At 34.4% G+C, this 22,953-nt stretch overlaps 2 protein-coding genes across 11 annotated transcripts in view; one reads left to right on the top strand and one right to left on the bottom strand.

Moving 5' to 3' along the window:
* LOC139983738 (uncharacterized) overlaps nt 1-16,060 on the top strand; it is a 28,271-nt gene extending 12,211 nt beyond the window's left edge. Inside the window, exons 8-13 of the mRNA XM_071997468.1 lie at nt 2,266-2,474; nt 6,309-6,385; nt 10,644-10,690; nt 13,677-13,724; nt 15,354-15,379; nt 15,632-16,060. Of these exons, the coding sequence (XP_071853569.1) occupies nt 2,266-2,474; nt 6,309-6,385; nt 10,644-10,690; nt 13,677-13,724; nt 15,354-15,379; nt 15,632-15,677 (453 nt within the window). The 3' untranslated portion in view covers nt 15,678-16,060. The remainder of the gene's footprint in view (nt 1-2,265; nt 2,475-6,308; nt 6,386-10,643; nt 10,691-13,676; nt 13,725-15,353; nt 15,380-15,631) is intronic.
* Nucleotides 1-22,953, bottom strand: part of LOC139982453 (uncharacterized) — a 564,762-nt gene that overhangs the window by 334,300 nt on the left and 207,509 nt on the right. The window lies entirely within an intron of this gene.

Below are 22,953 nucleotides of genomic sequence, written 5' to 3'. Positions count from 1 at the left end.
CTTCTCCCGTATCATGACTTCGCAGTACACGTTACCTGGGAATGTGTGTCCAGTAACGACTCATACCCCCCGTCCAACAACACCGCTGAAGAGGGAGCGTTTCCCACAAATCTTGTGGGAATGCCACCACTACTACCACGTGAGGGACTCCTATGACTGTGGGGCCAGATCTCAACTGACGGGGTGCCTCGCTGTCCCTCTGAAGACTCCCGGTACCTTTTCGAGAGTCGTTCTGGCCTCTCTAACAGTTCAGGCTTGCAGGGTAGTTAGCTGTGTATTCATACTGGTAAACTCCATTTCCAGCCGCCTACTCAAATCCTCTGGGGAGGACATACTACATTCCTGGACCTTCTTCGTAAACTTGCTTTGTTGGCGCCTTGGAGACGTAACTGCCTTGGCATTTCCTCTCATTGAACTTCCTGCAAGGACCAGCTTTCCCTGTCGGAGATTTAGTGCCCCCATCAGTTCATTGTCGAAGAAACATCCTCGGATAATTTAATTGAAGCAACACTTACTTTCCCCTACCTTATTCTTGGTTGTTTACAGTTACTACCAATCAACATAACCCCATTGTCATACACCTGTACAGTGTAAAACACCTGAAATCATTTAGCAAAACAATAAATTGTGCAAAACATCATCAGTAAAGCCTAGTCCGATCATGCAACTCTATCGAAAACAGCACACATACGTTGGCCAGTCCCTCAGCCACAAGGTGTTTACTACATCGGTAACATTAATATTGTATGGACTTTTATTTAATATTTTTCTTACATGTTTCTAGCTTGGAGCGTAGAGTATCTAAGAATTATCGAATGTTCAAATAAAATAGTGCAATTTTCGATATGTAACACGGGCGTCCAAGTAGTAGACAAACGCAAGAATATTGAATAGCTTTCGGGAGGTTAGTCACCGGGAACCCGAGTGGGGCTTTCAAATACATTCCAATACAATTTCGAAGTTTTCTCTCATATGTATTTTGTGCTGAAACTAAACATATGAGATGAAGCTTCCGGTGGCGTTGCCCTCAGAGTAACATAAGAGTCATTTCTCTCCCTGGCATATATTTATGTGTATGAAACCCCTAGCCGCGGCCAAGAACTAACTGTTAATGTTGCACGGCTGTTCTCTCATCCAATAACAGTGTTTGAGTATATACAACTGTAATTATCCAACAAAGAGTCATTCTTGTTGTGGTTTTGAAAACGTTGCTCAGTCGATCACAGCAGTCGGTCTCAAAAAATCTTTGTATGAAAGTCGATCTACAGTACACCCCCTTGAGATACGATCTTACCAAATTGTCAGGTTGCAATTGACTTCAAGTGTTAAATTTGTGGAAATTACCAATGGACTAAACAAAACAAGGTACGGCATAAGCATGATGAAAAACCCTGCAGTCAGGGACATAACAAAAATAGAAAACAACACATTACTACAAAAATAGATACATTTCTCTTGCAATATCAATCGCATAGGAATTCAAAAGAAATCCTCTCCTCAACAGAGAAAGCCGAAGAATGCAATATCCGGGCGTCTGGAGGTGCCAAATATTTAAAGAAAATACCCACGCAAGTCGAAACTATTGTGGGTTTTGGGTGAATACGGTCTCTTTACTGTGGCTTATTTACAATGCTGCACTGCTACTTATTACATCACTTCCCCCAGCCGATACATCTAACAGTTAACCATTAAGTCTTATAAATGGGACATAGAATACCCGAAGTATGCTTGCAACCCTCTGTATTTTTAATTTGTTTGGTGCCTCCTTCTTTTGGTGCCCATGATGTATAATGTCGAAGAAGCTGTGAATTGGCCTAACTTGATATGTAAGGTGAAGATTTTTTTTCCTCCTATAGAGTGCGATTTGTCACATCCATATATTTATTTCAACGGGTAGTAAGAATGAGATCAATACGACCAGTACATGCAATGAACATTTCCAAATATTCGATAAAGGCAGTTAAATTGGATATAATGGGAAACAATGAGAATTTTAGCCTAGGTTTTGTTAATAATCCGACTGATGTATGTTGGTATTTATTTTGGGGAAACAGAATGGGAAGCTACGAACAAATAGGCTGGAAGGGTGATGTGGGGTAGAGTAGGCGGGGATGGGAAAATCTTTATTTTGTGTGTAGACATATATGTGATGGTAGAGACAAGTGAGAACTTTAGTCATAGATATTCCTCAACCGTGTCAATATATGGGATGCATAAATGAAACATCCACACAATACTTTTTGTTTATTTGTTACCTTTCTCCAGATTCCCATTACCGGTCTGCATCTCATCCAATCGTTCCGTAAGATTGAAGCTGATAAAATCGTCTTCCATTCAGGGTTACATCTGGCATGCCCTGCATCAGTAAAGAAGTTAGTGATAAATACAAAAAATGAAGGAAGAGAAATTTCAGAGACAGAGGTTATTGACCTCTTGGTGTTTGTGCAACAATCGTGTCTGTTGGAGAAGTTATGGTGAGTACCGTACTAACAACTTTCTGGACCACACTTTCATCTTATGACATAATACCGGTCGCGTTCTATGTATAACCATGTATCATAATATGTTGCTTGATGTTTTATATAGATGTATATTGCATATAACCTACATTTTATTATAAAATAAGATGTAAATCAAAATAAAATAAAACTGTTAGCAAACTGCTTATCCACTAGAGAGCCGGTGTAATAAAATGTGAAAAGTAATTTGGCCTGACGTTTCGATCCTAGCAGGATCTTCTTCAGAGGCTAAATGACAAGTTACAGTAACACAGGGGACAAAAACACGCACAGAATACAGACAGGTTAATGAGCACGGTGAACACAATGAGATAGATGTAAGGGGATTATAAGTAGATAACGGATAGTGAGAAGAAAGCAACTGGGGAAGAGGAGAGGAAGGAGATAAACTGTGGAGGGACAAAGAGAAGATTAAAGGCACAGGGTAGGGAATAATCTGGAGAGGGACAAAGACAGAAAGGTGTGGAGAAAAAAAGGGGAAGAGAGATGGGAGAAGATGAGTGCAGGGGGAGGGGAGGGAGAAAGGGGAGAAGGAGTAGAGGAAAGTTAATCATGTCCTTCCTAAGATAAGATGTAGTCAATTTTAATCTGGATTCCATTTTCAGTATTAACGGCTTCATTGATTAACAGAAAACTCCACTTGTTTTGCATCCATTACCTCAAATACCAAAGCCACTTCTAAGATTTAAAACCTGTCTTAACTCGTCGTGTTATTGGAAATGTCAACATACCTAATTACCCGGTGATCTTATTCATGATTATTTTTTTTTCTATCATGTCTGCTATGTTTTGTCCAACGTAATAACTGAAGACACCTTGCAGTGTACAATAAGACGAAACGCTTTTCCGGTGTCACAGCTTGTTAAAGCAACATTCCCGACTCTTGAATCTTTACTTAAATATTTGCTTAAAATAGTGTTCTCACAGATGACAATACAAAACGTTAGAAATTAACAAACATGAAACAATTACATTACATTGAATATAGGGGTATAATGGAAGACAAGTAAAAGGCAGACATTATTGTCATATTTTGTTTCATTAATTTTTACCGACAAAGGAATAACAAATATCTGACACTTATCTAATTGAGAAGCGTTATCACAATGGCAAGACTTAAATAAAATATATAAATTCCAAGATTTTCGGGGGGGGAGGGGGTATAGTTTAAACAGTATTATCTTAGCAAGCGCCATAAGAGATAAGACACTATCGCACTGTACTATACTTAAACATGGCATCACCACGCCGATGCCTTAGATTGTTTAGCTAATATGTTGCGTAACCATCGGATTTCATCAATGGATAGCAATTGTTTTACATGGGAGTAAAAAAATTGCGACACATCATCATAGCATGGGAATTGCGTTCAATAACCAGCGTTTTCATAATTCAGAAATGAGTTCCCTCGAATTGCGCCACTAAATATCCTGAATTCGGGTGACTATTTCCCCAAATGACCGATTTCAACGGGTGTTAGCCCTAAGCACTGTAGGGTGTATACAAAATTCCCCTTGTTAGTCTTCGTACTTCGAACGTATTTTTATAGTATTAGTGTCACTTGGGATAAACTATCCCCAATTGAAAAAAAAAGAAGAAGAAAGAAACAACAGTTTATGCACTATTTACATTTTTTATTTATGTAACAATGAAATGAAAGGTAAACAATGATTCCTCTGCTAAATTTGCTAACACGTTGTGTATATCACGTTTGAATTGTGCTAACACAGAAATTGGTCACGAATGTTGCACCCATACAATAATGAAACGAGCTGCAAACTATTTACAATCAACGTACCACAGAGAGATGTTGAAGAGCGGAAATCGGCTCCAACATAGGTCATTCTCACATGTCACCTTCCCCACACTAGCTGTTGAAAAAGTTAAAACTGCAAATCTATCAAATATTCCTTTCACGGAGAATGACATCAAACTATATAGCAAGGCTGAATAACAAGTAATATTTGACTTTTTTTTCAAATCTTCCATGGGGGTATTATTTCCCAAAATGAAGATGGATGTCATTTTGATACCCACACCAAAACAAATACTGGTCACTTGAAATTTCAAAAGTTTAAAAACAAATTTCATGATCATTGCATAGGATCCGTGACCTACATTTCATTATAAGTGAACACTTTACAGATCGTCCTGTTTTGGGCCCTCACGTTCCAACAAAAATATATTCCCTGAAAATTTTGGTATACCATTCAAACGGTATATCCACAACATGTCATCTGAATTGAAGATCTAGGAGCAGTAGCATTTTTTATGCTGTCAGAAAACGACCTCACGTGACTTTACATGACTTTCAAGTTTATTAAATATGATTGCATTTATTAAAACCTCCACAAACAACTCACGAAAATTCAGCCAAATGAAATGACAAATAACATCATTGGTGGTTCTATAGTAGCTTCGTTCTTTTCTAACTACCAAACGTTTTGCCAAGTTAAATAGATAGTCAAGGTGTATGTGTTATCTTGTACACAGTGTATACTACACCGAATATTGCTTTTTGGTAAAATATTACAACATACGACTAAAATACCCCGAATCAAACGTTTGTGTTTTCATCTATAAGACAATTCTTTTTTTGACAGAAAAGGTCTTGTCCTATACTGCTGCAGTACTACATGATGTTGTTCTTGCATCATGTGGAAAGTGTTACTTGTTTGCTTATATCTTTGTATGTATTTTGTATATTTTGAATGTATTTGCAGGGAGATGTTTCAAATGCCTTTATTAAAAGAGCCCTTCAAACTACTTTCTTTATCACCAACACTCCATTGTTTGATTTTTTCTTATCTATTATTCGTAAGAACCCTTCATGTATGAAAGAAAACATCGAATGGAGTTATCTAAATGAATTAGTAAACAATGCTATGACATAGAATTAATGACCAAATGTCGAGATTTAACGGATAACCGTGTATTATCATACGTACAACCGCTCAAACAATTTCTTTAATATATATTTGTAATCATAACAATATGTGAAAACTAATCCCAGCTGCACTAGCATATCATTCCAGGCCGAGATATTGAATTTCAAGTAGTCAAAATTTCTTTTACATAAATAATACCGTCTTGTTATAAAATATGATTTGTTTTTTAGTTAATCTTGAGTTCACCATTCAGTGGTGATCATTTCAAAACATCATTGTTATAAACATTGGTCATTATCATTCTCACCGTAAAGACCGTTCACAGCTCGTTGACGTAATATGTATTTATAACATATGCACACACTGGTAAAATTAAACAGTATTGGCCTATGTTTTACTTAAGAAAGTATAATAAAAATCAAAATAAGTATGATTAAATTCTACTTCGTGAAATTCAATTGCCTTTCACGCAAGGAGAACGGCTTACACATAAGGGACTGGCGCAAAATCGTTTCGTTTATTACTTTATTTGGAATAAATATCCCCAATTTGTATCACATGAGTTGCCAAAGCAGCCAATCATTAATGCTACTAACAGTGAAACACTGAACAATTAAAGCAAACATGTTACTGTCAAAATACGACCTTTAATAGAATGTGGGTTATGTTAACAAATTACTTTTATTAGCTTTACAAGTTTCGCTTTTATGTCGGATACTGGCGTGCATCAATTGTTTTGTGAGAATGGATTAAAAAAATTATGGTGCTTACATATCATATATTACATTTTGGTTTTCACTAATTACCATGCTTGTCGAGACGAGTATTCTGAAAGCTGTCGTAAACAGGTTTTTAATGATTTTACATTCTTGACTGCTTCGTTTTCTTCTTTATTTCATAGGTTATACGAATGTCTGTTACCTCAGTCTATCCCTGCTAAGTTTATTCCTTCAATATTAAAGTCGAAGAAAGTGGAAGGTACAGTATATTAAAGCTCATGTAACGTAAATCGATTGATCAGACAATCACCACTTGAGACATAGACGTCGTCTTTTTTATCGTGAAGGTTTCCATTCATCGTAGTAAATTATAATTACGTTCTTGTTTATCAATGAAATTAAATAATCAGCTCACTTTCAGTACATTGAATTAAGTAGACATCTAAATTAATATATTGAACATCCGAACATCATGAATGACGATTCTTACCAGTAAAATTTTCTTAGCGGAGACTGACCAGTCAACTAATTAAATGGCATCAGATGGATATTAAAGAATCTCATGTGAATTATTTGAATATTGGCAGACAAGGAAATACAAATTAATCGATGTAGTTTGTCCATAAATATTTTCCTTCTTTCATTCGTATTTCCCCACCCTACCCACACCCCTTAAATAAAAAGTACTTCAGAACATGATTATGTTTATATGAAAAATCATCCAGGAAAACAAATATGTCCGGTCTGAATATATTTAATTATGGAATTGAAGAATTCCGTAAGAATACCTGGTAAACCTCAAATAACACTTGATTTATCTCTTATATAAACAATGTAGACTATATCAGGAGCAAATCCTTGTCATTATTAAGTATTCACCATGACGACACATCGAACATTATGTTTGGAGCTCGATGCGGTTCGAATGATCAAAGTTTTTAGGTTAAACTATATAAACCATGGTTTCGTCTCTGTCCAAATGTTTTTACCACTGCTTTGATATTTCACCACTGTCGTTGTCTTCCAACATCCTACATAAACACATACATAAATGCACGCTTTCCATACGCCGTTGAACATTATTGATAATAATGTGTAACGGTGTGGCTGAAAATGAATGAAATTTAGGGCATAATGCTATGTAATGAAGCAATGACTGGATCTCAAAAAGTGTTCGCTAGATATTTAGAACCCTTAATATCAAAAGAGGAGACCAATAAACAAACATGACACTATAGTTTCCTTATTTACAAAATAAAACACTTACTTCGTCCATTACGGAATTTTGTATTCTTCTTACCAAATTTAGCTAAAGATGCTATATTTGTATCTATATCTATCTACAATGTCACTTAACAAATACTTAAAAATTCCGTAAAATGGAACTACACATCGGATTTAATCAGCCATCACTTAAAACCTTACAGCCGGAAGATCTTGAAAGTTAAACTAAATGAAATTACTTCATAACTTATGATTATTTAATTTAAAAGCCCATACATGTTAATAATTACAAGTCAGAGTGCCAAAACATTCGATCAAAGCAGGGTGTTCAACAGGCTAATTGAAAAAAAAAAACTAAGAGCGGAGCACATACACACACAGATGGACAGAAAGTTGATTTGGACAGGTGAGCAATGAATTGAGCAATAAAAAACCCAACAAAATAGAGTTAAGATAATAGGAAGGATATGTTATGTCGCAATTAATATTTATGTTTGTTATATATATATATATATATATATATATATATATATATATATATATATATATATATATATATATATATATATATATATATATATCACAAATGATTTTCGAGTTGGATAGCATCATGTTTGATCTCTAGAATAGGGCAAAATATGTCACCAAAAACAGAACTAGTATTGTTCGATATAGGTGACAAACGCCTACAGTGGAATTACGATCTTCCTTACCGGTTTCGAACCTCTGGACATACAATCAGCGTCCATAGCCTAGTGGTTAGGGTGTCCGCGTACAGAGCGGGAGGCCCGTGGTTCGAATCCCGGTGGAGGCTGAAAGTTTTTTCACTGTTCTTGATTTTCCAACTCATTACGATTTTCATTTATATATATATATATATATATATAACATAAATATTAATATTATAATTAATTATATTATAATTATATTATAATTAAATTTTATATATATATATATATATATATATATAGCCATCACTGGCTACCCTGTGCATATATTACGGATCAGCCCTGTAATAATGTCACTAGTCCTCTTTCTCTCCCCGATTTCTTGCCGTTTTTTCTGCTCCCTCCGTTTCGTCTTTTTCTCTCTTTCTTCTTTTTCTTTTCCCTTCCTTTCTTCCCTACTTTCCCCCTTTTTTCTCCTCTTTTTCGTACAACGACCCTCTGGATACGCGACTGTTATTAACGGAGAGAGGGGTGACGCAGTTATAGAGTTGCGGAGATTGATGATTCATGCAATATAGTATTATACTTGGCTTAGCTTTTTACTTGCCAATATGGATAGTTCAGAATCTCCTGGAAGATCAATACTTACAAAAAACAAACACAAAACAGTTGAGTAATAGACGGAAGTTTTTTATGTTTGTTACTCGATTCTCGTTACTCTTTAAGTCTTTCTCAAAGGACAGTATCTTCGAAGATGGTCACTTAAGATATGAGTTTAAAACGGTTGTTTGCTTGAAAACATATATTTTAATAGATTAGGTAGGATCGACTACTACTGGTTACCGGTAGTTAATAAGATGATGTCTTAAGATATGAGTTATTAAAATGGTTTGTTTGTTTTCAAAAAAGAATAGTTTTCTATTGCTCAAAATATTTAACAAAAACCCACTTAAACGTAACTTTACGGATTGGCCAGGAGCCATTTCCTAGTTCTATGGAATATATTGTATGACTACCAATTTTCCTCAGGTTACCCAGAAACTTGCCCAAACCGCCCTAACTTTTCCAAATTGCCCAGAACAATTGCCTCAGATATAACCAAAAGTGAGCAGGTTTTGCAACTGAGAGAACTAGGTTGGGGAAGGGCGGGGTGTGGGGATTCAGGATCGCCTTTTATGCCTATGCATGTAATCCCATGAGTGGGCCTACCGTAGATTCAATCACTACTTCGGATAATAAACTGTGGACGTCAGATTCGGTCAAGACTGGCTTCACCGTTATATATATATGTAACCCTTAATTCTGTGTTTATTTGTACGACCAAAAGGAGATATGGTTATTAAAATGCGTAATTTATGACGTCCATCTCTAAAAAAAGGTTCGAAAGAATGTCATGAACAAAAGGTATTACGTTTTGCATTAATATATTTCTTGTTAATTTTTTTTTTAAACATTTTGTGTAAACAAGTTTTTACATACCTCGTTAAAAGATTATCAAATTTTGCATCAAAATTTATTACATACCTGGTAAAGATTACATTTTGGGTCCATTATTACACATAACAACGGCTTTCTAGATAATAGGGTGATTGCATTTACAAGATGGGGTGGAAAGGTAATCACCTTAATGCGGTTGAATTCTTCATACCTCCAATATTAAAAAAACAAACGAGAAAATATCGGTAGTAAAAAATTTGAAAGTTATTTGATCCCCGATTATTTGAACCAGAAGAATATTTCAATGGTGTCAAGTTGTTAAGCTGTTTATCTTATATTTAGAAAAAACATGCCGTTTATAACACAAAGTGAGGCTTCCATCCATCTATATATAGAGCAACTGTTCTCCATCCTGTGCACACCCCGATTGAAGCTGCTTGATACTAGTAGTTCAGTTGTGACGTTTTCTTTTTCTTGAGTAATTTTTTTTCTGCAAAGAAAAAAAAAATACTTCAGTGCAGACAAACGGAGTGGACATCAGTTATTTTATTGAAATTGATTAGCTTCATAAACAACTTAGTAAAGTTCAATACGGCTACTTATCATTATCTCATCACCGTACATGCAATGTAAAGGGAGGTGAGATAGTGCACTTCAGAAATGTCGAATTGTATTTGTAAATGTGCAAAATGTTTGTCCTCCAAGTTCGTAAGTCGGATCAATTGGGTGGGTAGGTGCTTGACCATGTAATTCGTGCGTACGTGATTGATGCAGTTATGGAAAAAATCTGAAAGATTAAGAAACCTAGGAACTGCTTTTTAATCATTTTCTGCTTGTCATTGTGTAGGGAAGAAATAAAACCACACGATATGTAGATAATGTTGACGAATTTTAAAGTAGAACATATTTAGGTGTTAAGGGTGGGGCCCAAAATTCAATCGAGGTTAAAGATCACATTTTGAGGGCCAAAGATCAACATTGTTAGAAAGAGTGGGTCGCGAAAGCCTCCTATACTGTAAATCCAATCACATTTAAACTTTATGATTAGGTGCTTGACCAAGAAAACTCGTGCGGTCTAATTGAATTGAATATCTTTGGTGATTTCTTCCCAATACATTTGAAACAAATAACAATACGTTGATATTCATAAATTTTGTTATTAATTGTCTTGTGTCCTCTTCAATCTAGTCGACTGGATCGGGTATAAACTAAACCTTCAATCCGGTCTTTGGATGGTGAGTATACAACAATCTGCTTTATCTCTCGTTTCGACAGTCTTATCGTAAACAAAATGTTATATTTCACTGTTCACCGAGCGTGTGTTCATATACAGCAACTTTTGTGATATAAATATTCCTTGCAGGATGTTGATCCCTATATATATGACTCAATATGAAAGCAATAAACATAAATGAAAGTGAGAGGGAGAAATGTTTGAATAACATTAGCATAATCCGAAAATTGTCTAGACCCGATGTTTTCGTTTTATGTTTGTTTGTTATCTTTCTGAACACTTAGGGAATTGAAATGCACATATATAGTATTATTTTGAGCCAGTTTTATGTGGATGACCCTACAAAACTTCTAAGCTTTACTTAGGACTGGTATTGATAATTCTAGGATACATGCCTCGACTTGATGGTCTCTTCGATGATACTACGATATTAATCAGTCCAATATGTTCTTAATTTTCCGTCGCCTTGACATGTTCCCATGATATTACTGATTATGGTTAACAAGCAATCGAAAAGTAAATAAGACCTGTCATCATCAACTTCACTATTTCTAAGTAATCAAATTAATCTAATTAATCTTATTAATCAGGAGTACGAAATGCAATTGGTACCGAATAACTTCAAAAAACGTAATTATATAGCAAACCACATATTATATTTTTACTGATTGCCAAGTTCATATTACTTTGTAAGAAACTCCCCTTTGTCGCTCGAATACCCGGACAAGTCCGGCAGCTCAAAGTTTCATCGCGTGAAGAGAGTGTTGAGTGCTGATGAGAGCCGCTACGTATATGTTAGAAAAATTTAGTGCCAGAAAAGTATTTCTTGCCCTATCTTAAGAACATCCCTCCAGTTATAGCAAGCCGTGTGGCACAAAAGCCCGCATACTAAATCGACTATGTACGCGTATATATGTTTTTTATATATAAGATGACATTAAATCGAATATATAGGCGTATTAGTAAGGATATATAGGCCTGTCAATTGCAATATAGAGACGGATTAAGTCGAAAATATATCTTAATTCAAATTTATCTTCGTATTATTCCGAGTTTACCCTCGCATCAGATGGATTCAATATGCGTGTTTAATCGAGTATATTCACGTATTAAATCGAATATACAGGCGTATCACATCAAGCAATGAAATTGAGAGGATTTTTTATCGGAAGAAACATTGAATATGTCGTCGAATTAAACTAAGTATGCGAATGTAAACGTACTTTTAATCTTGAGGCGTTAAGAAAGTTTTCTTATCCCAAACATATAGTTATCAAATGATCCAGGATTAGTGACGCTCAGCTATTCATCTTTACAAATGGAAACAATTGATTGACATGTTGTTTAGTGGCGATGTGATATCCAACTCGGTGAATTGCCCTTTTGTTGATTATGATGAATCTGGGACCATATTCACGTTATTCCGCATAAATATTCCGAGTGATTCCTACACATGTTCGTATTAATACGCGTATATTTATTCAATTGAAACCGGGTTTATGAACGATTCATTACGGGTATACATTCAAACTAATTTGCGAATATATTCGAAAAAGTCTGCGTATTTTAAATTTATCCGTGTAACTATTTGACTTGATCCGAATGTATACTCGAGAAAATAAAACGCATAATTATTCGATTTTTTCCCACGATTTAATACTACGATATAAGAACAAATTATCATTGATTATGAATATACGCACACCGGTATATGTCATGATTTATTACGGTTTATATTTGATTATATCCTCTTATACATTATTCGCAGTTTGTTCCAAATGGCTTGCTGTATCCATTTACCTAAATTATGACATTACCAAGAAGCTATCGGCAGCCACGCTTCCTACTCCACGAAGGTCAACAATGTTATTGAAAAAAAGTCGAATTCTTTTAATCCGATCATTTCGTGGCAAAATATTCAAATTCTTGATAATTATTAGTTCTATATTGTACTCATTCATTGAAATTAAATCTCAAAATATTTAATTGAAATTTAAAAGTGGGGTCATTATATAGAATGGAAATATCGGTGTTTTAGCAAATTTTTGATTTACAGTGACGGAAGTTTTACGGAAACAATCCCCCAAGCCTATTCGACTGACTGTCTGACTCTATGTTGTTTAAGCAAATGATAATCCTACATACGCCGGCTCCTTCTTTTACAGTACTGTGGGCATGCAACTTTAACATATTAGGACATTTGTCAACCCTTGATATCGAACAATCGTTCTTCACCATACCATACCACATGATAGTGTTTTCTGTTTCTTAATTATGAGTGCAATGCCGAAATTATCTTTCGCCATCCTACCACTCTTCTTAATATTTTCTGAAATGTCAATTATGTTTGATTGTGACATTTGTTTTTTGATATTCGACCTAACATATTTTAAGTCTGTCAGAGGGATACCCATCCACAACCTATACCATCAACACCAACAGACATACATGTTTGTTATCTCAAGTATTAGTAACTTACCTGACATAGACAAAACTCGGTTAATAGGGTTGGGGGGGGGGGAAGCATTATGTCTTAATTGCTTTATTACTGTTTGCATTAAAGTGTGGAAAGTACTTAACTTACATGGTTTCAAGAAAAATAAGAAGAAAGACAACAAATGTACTCATACGCATATGAACCCACAGACAATATAGGTTGAATTTTCACACTGATCCAAAATCGTCACTTGGGATGTTAAATGTTAGTTAGCGCCTTCTACATTCCCTTAAAAGATGTCCTGACATTTAATTTCCATCAATGACAGCTAGTCTTCGTACCAAATTCCTCGCATCACTCTTAATCTAATGGCATGATATGCTTACAATATGAAAGAAATTATATATATTGTATCTTATCTCAAAGGATTTTGCCCTTTAAGAATCTTTGTCAAGTAATTCCTTTATATTTTTAATATCGGTTATCGAATGACGCCATTATATGTCTATTCATTGGCCTGATCGTCATCTAATTTGCTTTCTATTTGCAGTACCCTGGTACTAGACGGGAGATAACAGAAACAGAGTATGTTGTTGAGGTAGCTATTTAAGTATCATTAACTTACCATATTATAATGCTGCTATTACTGCTTTTATTGTTATTACTGTTATTTCTGATATTACTGCTACTACTGCTACTACTACTATTATCACTACCACTGCTACCACTACTGCTATTCCTACTGCTGCTACTACTGATACTGCTACGATTAATAATGATATTGCTACTACTAACTACTACTAGTAGTTCTACTACCTGCTAATCACTACTACTTACTTCTACTAACTACCACTACTTCTACTACTAAAAATGACAACTGCTACTACTGCTGACAACATTACAATAATAAGAACAATCATAACAACATTAAATTGTGTAAAAGTAAGAGGGCCTGGCGTACTTTTAAACATTCTCTTATTTTGGTTTAACATTGAAATGTTATAGATTGTATTACTAACAATCGACGATCAGGTTATACACCTTAACGATTCTACAGTTGCGACCACTATAACTAGACAAAGCCTGAATGATTCCGAATGATGCATGCGCAAAAAAAAACCCGCAAGTGACACCAGCCTGATCGATCCCGCCGCGTTACTCGCTGAACAGGGCTGGCTTGTACCATACACTGTGGAGCTGTTACAAGCTGTGTTGTACGCTATATTTGTTACTTTTTTGCCATTCATCAAGTTTAACGTAGTAAAAATTATGAGCATATGAACATGCACTAAATTTGACCGTTTCGTTACATTTTAAAACTTGCCACCCCCCCCCCCCCCTTAAATATACATTTTATGCATCAACAGTAGAAGACTGCGTGACAGGATGAACATACTCTTACATTTCTAAATTAAAGATACACTTCACGGGTTTTCTAGATGTTAAAACCTAAAATTTAAACTAGAAAGAAATTGTCAGGCAATTAAATAACTATGTATTGTTCATATACCTCATAGCTCCCCTTCATATAATTCAGAACGCTCCTGCTCTCTCTTTGTATTTTCAAGAGTCAACTTGAAAAAAAACTTTTTTTCCCCTTTGGTTTCCTTTGTCTTTTCCTAATTTGTAAAGCGCTATTAAACGCTGTATTAAGCGCTATATAAATGTAATTTCTTCTTATTATTATTATATTCCTTAGATAGGATATGATATTATACATGTAGTGATATTGGAAATCAAATATTGACTATTGCATACTTGTGTTTTTCCAATCTTTCATATATTGTTTAACCTAATGTTTGGCCAAAGGGCTCAGTCCTCAGCCCCTCCTAAAGCCCAGATTCACACCAATTCACACCCCCTCTACACCGCCTACAACTCAATAAATCCACACTCTAAAGCACACGACTTTGTCAGTTCCACAAACCACTGAAAACTAGACGTCTTCTAACGCGAAATTGTCACCATTATGATGTATTGCATTTTTCTTAAATTTTAATACATAAAGGTATCATTAAAATCGAATACATTTTCAATATTTTGTTCGAAGCCTTTTATACTTTAATGTTAAACTTAAAGTATATGGTCTGTGTTATTTTATATCGGATATGTAATGTTTTCTATTTCGGTCTGGATCTATTGATTTTAATAGACATATTTTATTATTTAATATATACACATCGTTCATGAGTATCGATAATGTTTATATACCTTATACCTTACACAGGTGCAGAAATTCCGGAGCGATTTCCGGTAAGTAATTATTATATAATTCTGTCACGATGTGTCCTATATATGGTCTTACCTGAACTATGCCAAATCATATTAATATCTCACTTTACCATATATCAGTTGTTCATTCCAGGACCGACACAAAGAAATATAAAACAACGAATTTCAACTATCAGATTTAAAGCAAGAGAAGCATAGTGAAAGAAGACGTCACTGTATGAACCTAAATTATGGAAGATTACATATTTCTAAATAAATTGAATTTCTCTGCAGGGATACAGACTGGCAACGGGCTAGGGTAGCATCGAAGGGAAAATAAAACCACTCAAGGCGATGAAAATAGTAACGCCACTACAATAGACGTACGAGGCAGGAGTTGTTAAATACTTCGGGCAGACTCGAGACAGAAAATTAATATGCTGTCGCTTGGCCGAATGTTCTTCGATTTTTGCCAGAATTGTGTTCGATTCTTGCTCAGATCTTTCCTGATTATCTATAGCGAGACAAAGACGATTGCCAACTTACTTAAACAATAAGTAAACTCCTCCATCAGGATGGCATCCCCTACACGGTGTCACAAAGGATGGATCAGCTCCAAGGTGTCAACTATTCCAGGTACGCCATTTCCTACAAATGGCAACTGCAACAAAATCACACCGGCAACCGGCATCAACATGTTGCATGTGACTCGTTTAGTAGCGTTTTCAAAGTTCGGGCAAAAACGCCTACCCTTACCCTCAAATTGAGATGGTCCCGTACGCAAAGGTTGTCTTCTTGTAAATAGTCAAACTATGCAATTTGATGTATATCATTATTGTCAGTCTCTTTACTGTGAGCTCCTACAATAATCACGCTAGTACTGAAACTGAATATTGCTGTCGGAGTTTTTTCCTATTCTGTTATTTTCCTTCTTTTCAACTCAATGTTCGCTTATATTAATGTTTGTTATTTTAATATATTCAATATATTGCCATCTTGTACACAAATAAATAATTCCTGTTCTTGTTTGGTTAGTTATTAAAAAAATGTATTTCGAAATAACTTGTTAAATTGAAATAAATTGTCATCATGAGCAAGCAATATATCTTGTTTTATAAGTGTGCAGGAGGAATAAGAAGTTTAAATTTAATTTTTTTTTATACCCCTGTAAATTAAAATAATATATTATAAATGTCATATAAATCGTCCTGGCGGCTAACCACAGTATAGGCTCAAAGACATATTACTAAAAGAAGAAGGGAGCGGTAATTGTATCATTCTTTCCTAACATGGTATTTGTTTTATGTTTGTTAAGTCATGAAGTTAATGATATACTAATATGCACTAAAAATAAATAGGTTTAAAAGTGAGAAGGTAACGGGGTAGTCGTAGGGTCGACATGTAAATATCTGAAGAATTCTGTTTAGCCAGTAAATGTCAACTTCTGATTATATAAAGGAATGACCAACACGGTGATGTGTCAATGAATATTCATGATTGGTCGATGACTGGTTGACGATGTAGCTTATAACTTAGCTCATTATTTTAGATGGAGAGAAACCCGAAAATATGTGATGTGTGTTTATATCTAACACTATAGCAGCATTTTTCCATGCAATAGTTTTCTAAAAGTTTTGGAGTAGGTGCTAGGAAGGTTTACATAACAAATTCATCTTATCATTTTTACGTCAAACCAGAGCATTTTTTTCGAAATCTGTTTCCTGTTGCATCAAAAAATAATGATATCACGTCAGAAATGTCGATACAATGTCCATATTATGTTGATAAGAATACGTTGATAGCATATATAGCCTCATCCAGTTTCAACTTGGATACTCCAGGTAAATTAACTTAATTTTATTGGACTTTATTGACGTGGGATAATTTCACAGAGTCAAGTTAATGGCTTACTTTATGAATAGAACAAGTCAGTACAATCTTTCAAAGAAATAAGAGTACGGCAAACAAATTAGTACTATTCAGAATCCAGTTAACAATAAATTGTATCCTCATATCGTTCATGACAGTTAAACCGTATAGTCTTAATTTTGCAAGTTGCCTTAGTTTCCGTTTTTCTGAAAATCATCTTAAAAGTACTATATTTCTTGTCAGCAGACGTGACAATGTTCATGTACTAAGATATATGTAAATATAACTCTTTGTCAAGTATTAATTATGACTGACTTTTGTTAGGTTATTTGGAAAATATTTGGTGATAAGATAAGTAATAAGTTGTCTGTTTGTACATAATTTCCTTCATGAGACACGTAATACTTCATGCAGTGAATTCACAATAAATAACCATTTCTTCAACATCTACTTAATGGCTGCTTAATCGACTTGTTTTCCTTTTTTTCATGTCAAAAGTACTTTTATAACTCGTCATCAGAGACGTGAAAAATTCTTTGTAAGGACGCTATAAAAACAATGCTGAGTCAAGTATTAATTAATACTTCGTTGTATTTGTTTTCTTTCTATTTTAAATTAGACAAGTAATAACTTATATAGCAAATGTACTACATGAGAAAACTATGCTGTGGGTAGCGCTAAACTTGAGATGAGAAAATGTGAGGGTGGAAAATATGTAATAAAATTTAAATAATAAGTTAAGTTGAATAGAATTTTCCATATTTAGCTTAAGACAGACATGTTGAGTGTTGGTAGATTGACAACTGGTTTGAATAGTTCTATAAAAACGAAGAAACAATATTATGTGAACTGTATATACCTTCAGGAACAAAGAAAATGTACATTTCTTCTGACCATGTATGTGATTCTGTATACTATCTGATAATATAAAATGGCTATCCTTCGGTTATTGATTTCATTCTAATTTCTATTTACGACATTGAGATTACATAAAATACAGCGGAATAAGTTGTGTGTATGTTACTAATTTTAAATTAGTAAGAAAGTCTAAGTTAATTATTATACTTAATTTATATTCCAATCTGATGGACATTTCCTCTTAGTTTTCGTTGTTTTACACATCATATAAAAATACTTTATTATTCGTCAGCAGACGCAGTCAAAATTTTCATGTCGGGTATCTGTGATATAATCCTTAGTCAAGTATTAAATTATATTTTTAATATATGTTGAAATTACTGGAATGGAATGCAGAGTAATCGGAAAATAAGTTGTGAGTAATACAAAAATGTAATTGTGACAAAGGTCTAAATTAAATGGAATAAAATTGCAATAAATGCCAATATGTGATTGTGCATATATACATATTGCTTCCATTATTTGCAGTCACGACGATTAACAGAAAATACAACTGCCCTGCCATCGTTACGATGATTTGTGTTCATTCTAGTCATATTAATTTACGTCTTAAAATTCTCCATGATAACACGTCCAAATATTGTCCAAACTAAGTTATGGGTCTTAAGTGAAATAAATAATGTAGGCTAACCAGATATCTCCAGTTGATGTTGTTGTTGTTGTTGTTTGAACGTACTACTTTGTGTATAATCTTAATTTCCAAACTGGAAAATCCTTTGCAAAAGTTAGCCTTAGACCAGATTATCCATTGCCCTGTCATTCTTGATTTTAGAGATATATGTAAATATGTACTACTTCAAACTACGGTAAAGAAAAAGGGGGAATAGGTAGGCTATCAAAGTCTTTAACTTGCTGTGGCATGGATATTTTGTGCATCCGCACATCTTCAGCCCTCCACCCGAGAGCTTGTCTTGTCATTTTAGTTGAATTAAAGCTTGTATTAAAAGTTTATGAATTGGAACTTTGGAATGGGGTGTGCAAACATTTTGAGTCTACTGCGGGGATCTGCCTCCAAGCAGAATAAAAATGGTTTCGGTAATGAGGATTAGATGCAAAATTATTTTAAAAAATTCCATATTTTAAAAGAGGATGCTCTCTATGGGGAATAACATGTAAGGGATGTTCAAATTTCAAATATAATTAGTGTTCTCCACAACTAGGTGTTGTCTTGCTGTTCCGTCTCTCATGAATTTCCTTGTATATAAATTGGAATCGTACTGTACAAACACATAAACTTCCTTTAATGGTATAGAATTATATTTATGTCATTACAAAGAGCGATGGATGTGTAATGCATTCTCCTTACAACTACAACTGCAGAATCGGAACGGGATGAATCACATTGTACCCACTCAGATCGTTGGTAACGATGTTACTGCTTTGAAATATTTAAAGTAACGCTTCGTTTTGCTTATTATATTTTTCAGGAAGAACAGATTGATTGAAACTTATTTTGTATATTTTTTACTACTGACTTTATTTATTGGATAGGTTGAAAATTGTCAAGCAAGGTAGAAAAAAAATCAAAATTGTATTATAATGAAGCATCTGAATCTGTACTTTTCGTTCCGTTTTAAGTTTGCAACATGTTTATCAAGCCATTTATAATACTGGCACATTCTTGTAGGCATATGAGATTGAGATTGATCTGGCTACAGGACTGACTATCCATAATAGTTTTTTCTTGTCTTCTACTTTTGTTAGTTTAGGAACATTCTATTTCATCTAGTTTATTGATACCGTTTCGAGAAAAAAATACGACACAGTATTTTTTTTTAATTTAATATATCTTTCAGAGGCAATGCTTCGACAAATCCATACAACTGCAATTAAATGGAAACAAAATGTAGTTTATTATAATGAATAGTGTTAGCCATTTTAAACATAAATATTGATTCTGAGGTCTAGAGTACTTGAAAGGAAAATATCCAGTTGTTAACGTCTGAACTATACATGATTATATGACATGAAATAAGCTTTGTCCGTAAGCATCAAACTCTTAAGTTATACATTTTGTTTTTGATTCGTCATTGTAAAGTATAGCTGGCAATGGGTTAAACTATCAAAAGCGTTCCGGCAAAGAACGTTAGAGCCCATTTACGTGCTTGCTGTCACCCCGCCACTTGGTAAAAGTAATAAAATGGCAAACAAAACTCAGTGATAGGTATGTCTCTACCAAGGATTATTTACTGACAAACAATTTGAGTGTAGACTTAAGAAGTAATTATAAAACAATCGACAAAGAGTTTTGCTGTGCTAATTGAACTCTTGTAACAGAAGGTATGAAGAATCCGAAACTTACCTGTATTATCTTATGTATCAACTATAATAATACAGATGTCTTTACACTTGAAACATACTAGATCGAACGATAATATTTCTCGACTTTTTTCGTTGCTTAATTAGCGTGGAAATATTTGCTGTTGTATTGTTAACATCTTCAATACCTTTTTTGGTGAAATAAAATATTTTTTGAAGTTTCATGGAGCCCATGTATATCTCCAGGACAGTTAAATTATTGTTTGATAAAATGTGTCAAATGAGCTGCAACAAACATACCAACAAGAGGAAATAATCAATTCATGAGAAATAGATCATACGATTGTGTATCTTAAACGTATCCTTCGTTACAATGTAGGAGAATAGCTCCTCACCAGGCCACGTATTCAGTGGATGATGGCTGCAAACATGCCGGTCGTTAAGAGTATTTCGACCCTCTGACTAAAAGGCAAGGATTCACGTACGCATATGGGAAGCCTGGTGTAAAGTGTAAAGCTCTACTCACTGAGCCAATTGAATAATTGCTTCCCAATAACTATCATGTTATCTTGACGGTTGGAAAGTTGCAATAAATCCATCTCCTGTAGAAAACGTCTCCTTCCAACTTTCTTATGATTAGCGCAATCGATGAAATTGCTTGAATGTACCACACGGTGACAACATCTTGTTAGATGTTCAAGAAACTAACCCTACAATGCAATATTAACCTTTACAGCAAGTAAACTACTAATGAATCGATGTCACTAAGTTACGATGATTGTAATTACCTTGCAGCACACCTACAATGAACTTCTTTACAACTTTGAAAATAAAATTACGCTACAATAGTATTGATAACCGAACGAATGGTACAAGCTTAAAGCGTATGTTAAGACGAATCCTGGAAGGGAATCCGATCTAAATGGCACAATGTGAGATGAAATGTCAACGTGCAGGTCCAAAAATAAGCCTATCTATATTGTCTTTATTCGAAGTGTGGAAATATCGCAGTCAAAACTTTCACAAAAAGTATGAAAACCAACGATTGAATTCATACAGGCAAAATTTGAATAAATGATGTCGTAATATTTCTTTACATCTAGGAAATTTACGAAATATGACGAATGTTGGGATACAATTCAGTATTTGAGTATTAAAATATATACACAACTGTAATTATTTATTCGAGTTCTCCAAAAAGTTGCATGCGCCATTAGCCCAATCAAACCCCCTTATTCCGAGTTTACCACCACTGTGAGCGGCAGAGGTTGTGAGAGGAGGACAAAAGTGCGATCAAAGCAGTGATTACCACACTGAGAAAATGGTCTTTGTTTAATTTGAAAGGTTCAACGCTCCACATTTTTAAACATGTTGCTATGAACGGCAATCATCAATTAATTGAAAAGCACAATAGACAAGACTTATAGAGAAAATGAAAAAAATACAAAATAAAACAAGGAAGAAAGTATAACGAATGGGAAAAAATGCTAAAATAAAGTATAAGAAAAAGAATATATATAAAAGAAGAAGAGAGAAAATTGTAATCATATTGACAAAAAGACAAAACCATAAGAAAAGGCAAGGAAAAATACAATAGTATGCCCGATCCCTCTTTTTTGTGATAACTCTTTCGGCCAGGCAAGGGTTGGGCGGTTTGTGAACACCCAGAGGCCTATCAAGTCGTTTCGTTTTATACCCGTTTTCTTTTGCGACTTCATTTACAGTTAAAGACCAAATGTCGGTTTCGATTATTCGACGACCGATCAATTTAAAACGGGATTTATGAATTATGGACGTAACTGATTGATTATCAATATTTCCCTTTGTTGGCATAACTCGTAGTGTCAAAATGATTATATAATACCAGTATATCATTACTTTTGATATATATATATATATCACTATAATATTGCTGTAAAATCGCAATCATTAGCTGAGCGTGCAGTTTTAAGCAGGAAACAATTGTACAATTTTTCGTCAAAACGGATTTCAACGACAACATCAACGAAATAAAATCGTTGAAAGTGTTTCTCCAATAAAATACACAAGAATGTATTTTCTCTAGTTTACATTCCGTTAAGCCCTTTGCCACCGTTAAGAAGAGAAAAAAGTGTTGACACAACATGCATTTGCATCGTCCAAACATATTGTCTGTAGAAAAAGGACTGAAAGAAAAATGCATATTTTATAAATACAGTGTGAACATGTTGCTGTGTATGACTTTACGTATTTATTTATTAACGTACAAACTGATTTCCCATAGTGTTTGTGACAAGCTTGCGAAACAAATGTGAGTGAAAGAGGTTTAAGTACAGACTATATCCTTAATGATTAAATCTAAAGTGACTGAAGATTAGTCTCATCTGTGGATTTAAACAAATCATCTCCAGATCTTCATCCCACTTATAAGCGTTTCAGATCAAAAAGAAAGAAACGTATATCCTTTTTTTTAAGATTACGATTCTCCCAACGGTTCGCAGATGTCACGAAATGTAACATTAGACACATTTACATACCTGAATGAGAAGACTTTGAAAGTGAAAATAACTGAAAAGTCAATCGTTTGAACT

The sequence above is a fragment of the Apostichopus japonicus genome, chromosome 16 (genome assembly GCF_037975245.1).
Source record: "Apostichopus japonicus isolate 1M-3 chromosome 16, ASM3797524v1, whole genome shotgun sequence".
NCBI classification, from domain to species: domain Eukaryota; kingdom Metazoa; phylum Echinodermata; class Holothuroidea; order Aspidochirotida; family Stichopodidae; genus Apostichopus; species Apostichopus japonicus.
Note: the sequence above shows the minus strand (reverse complement) of the source record. Positions and strands in the feature narration are given on the sequence as shown.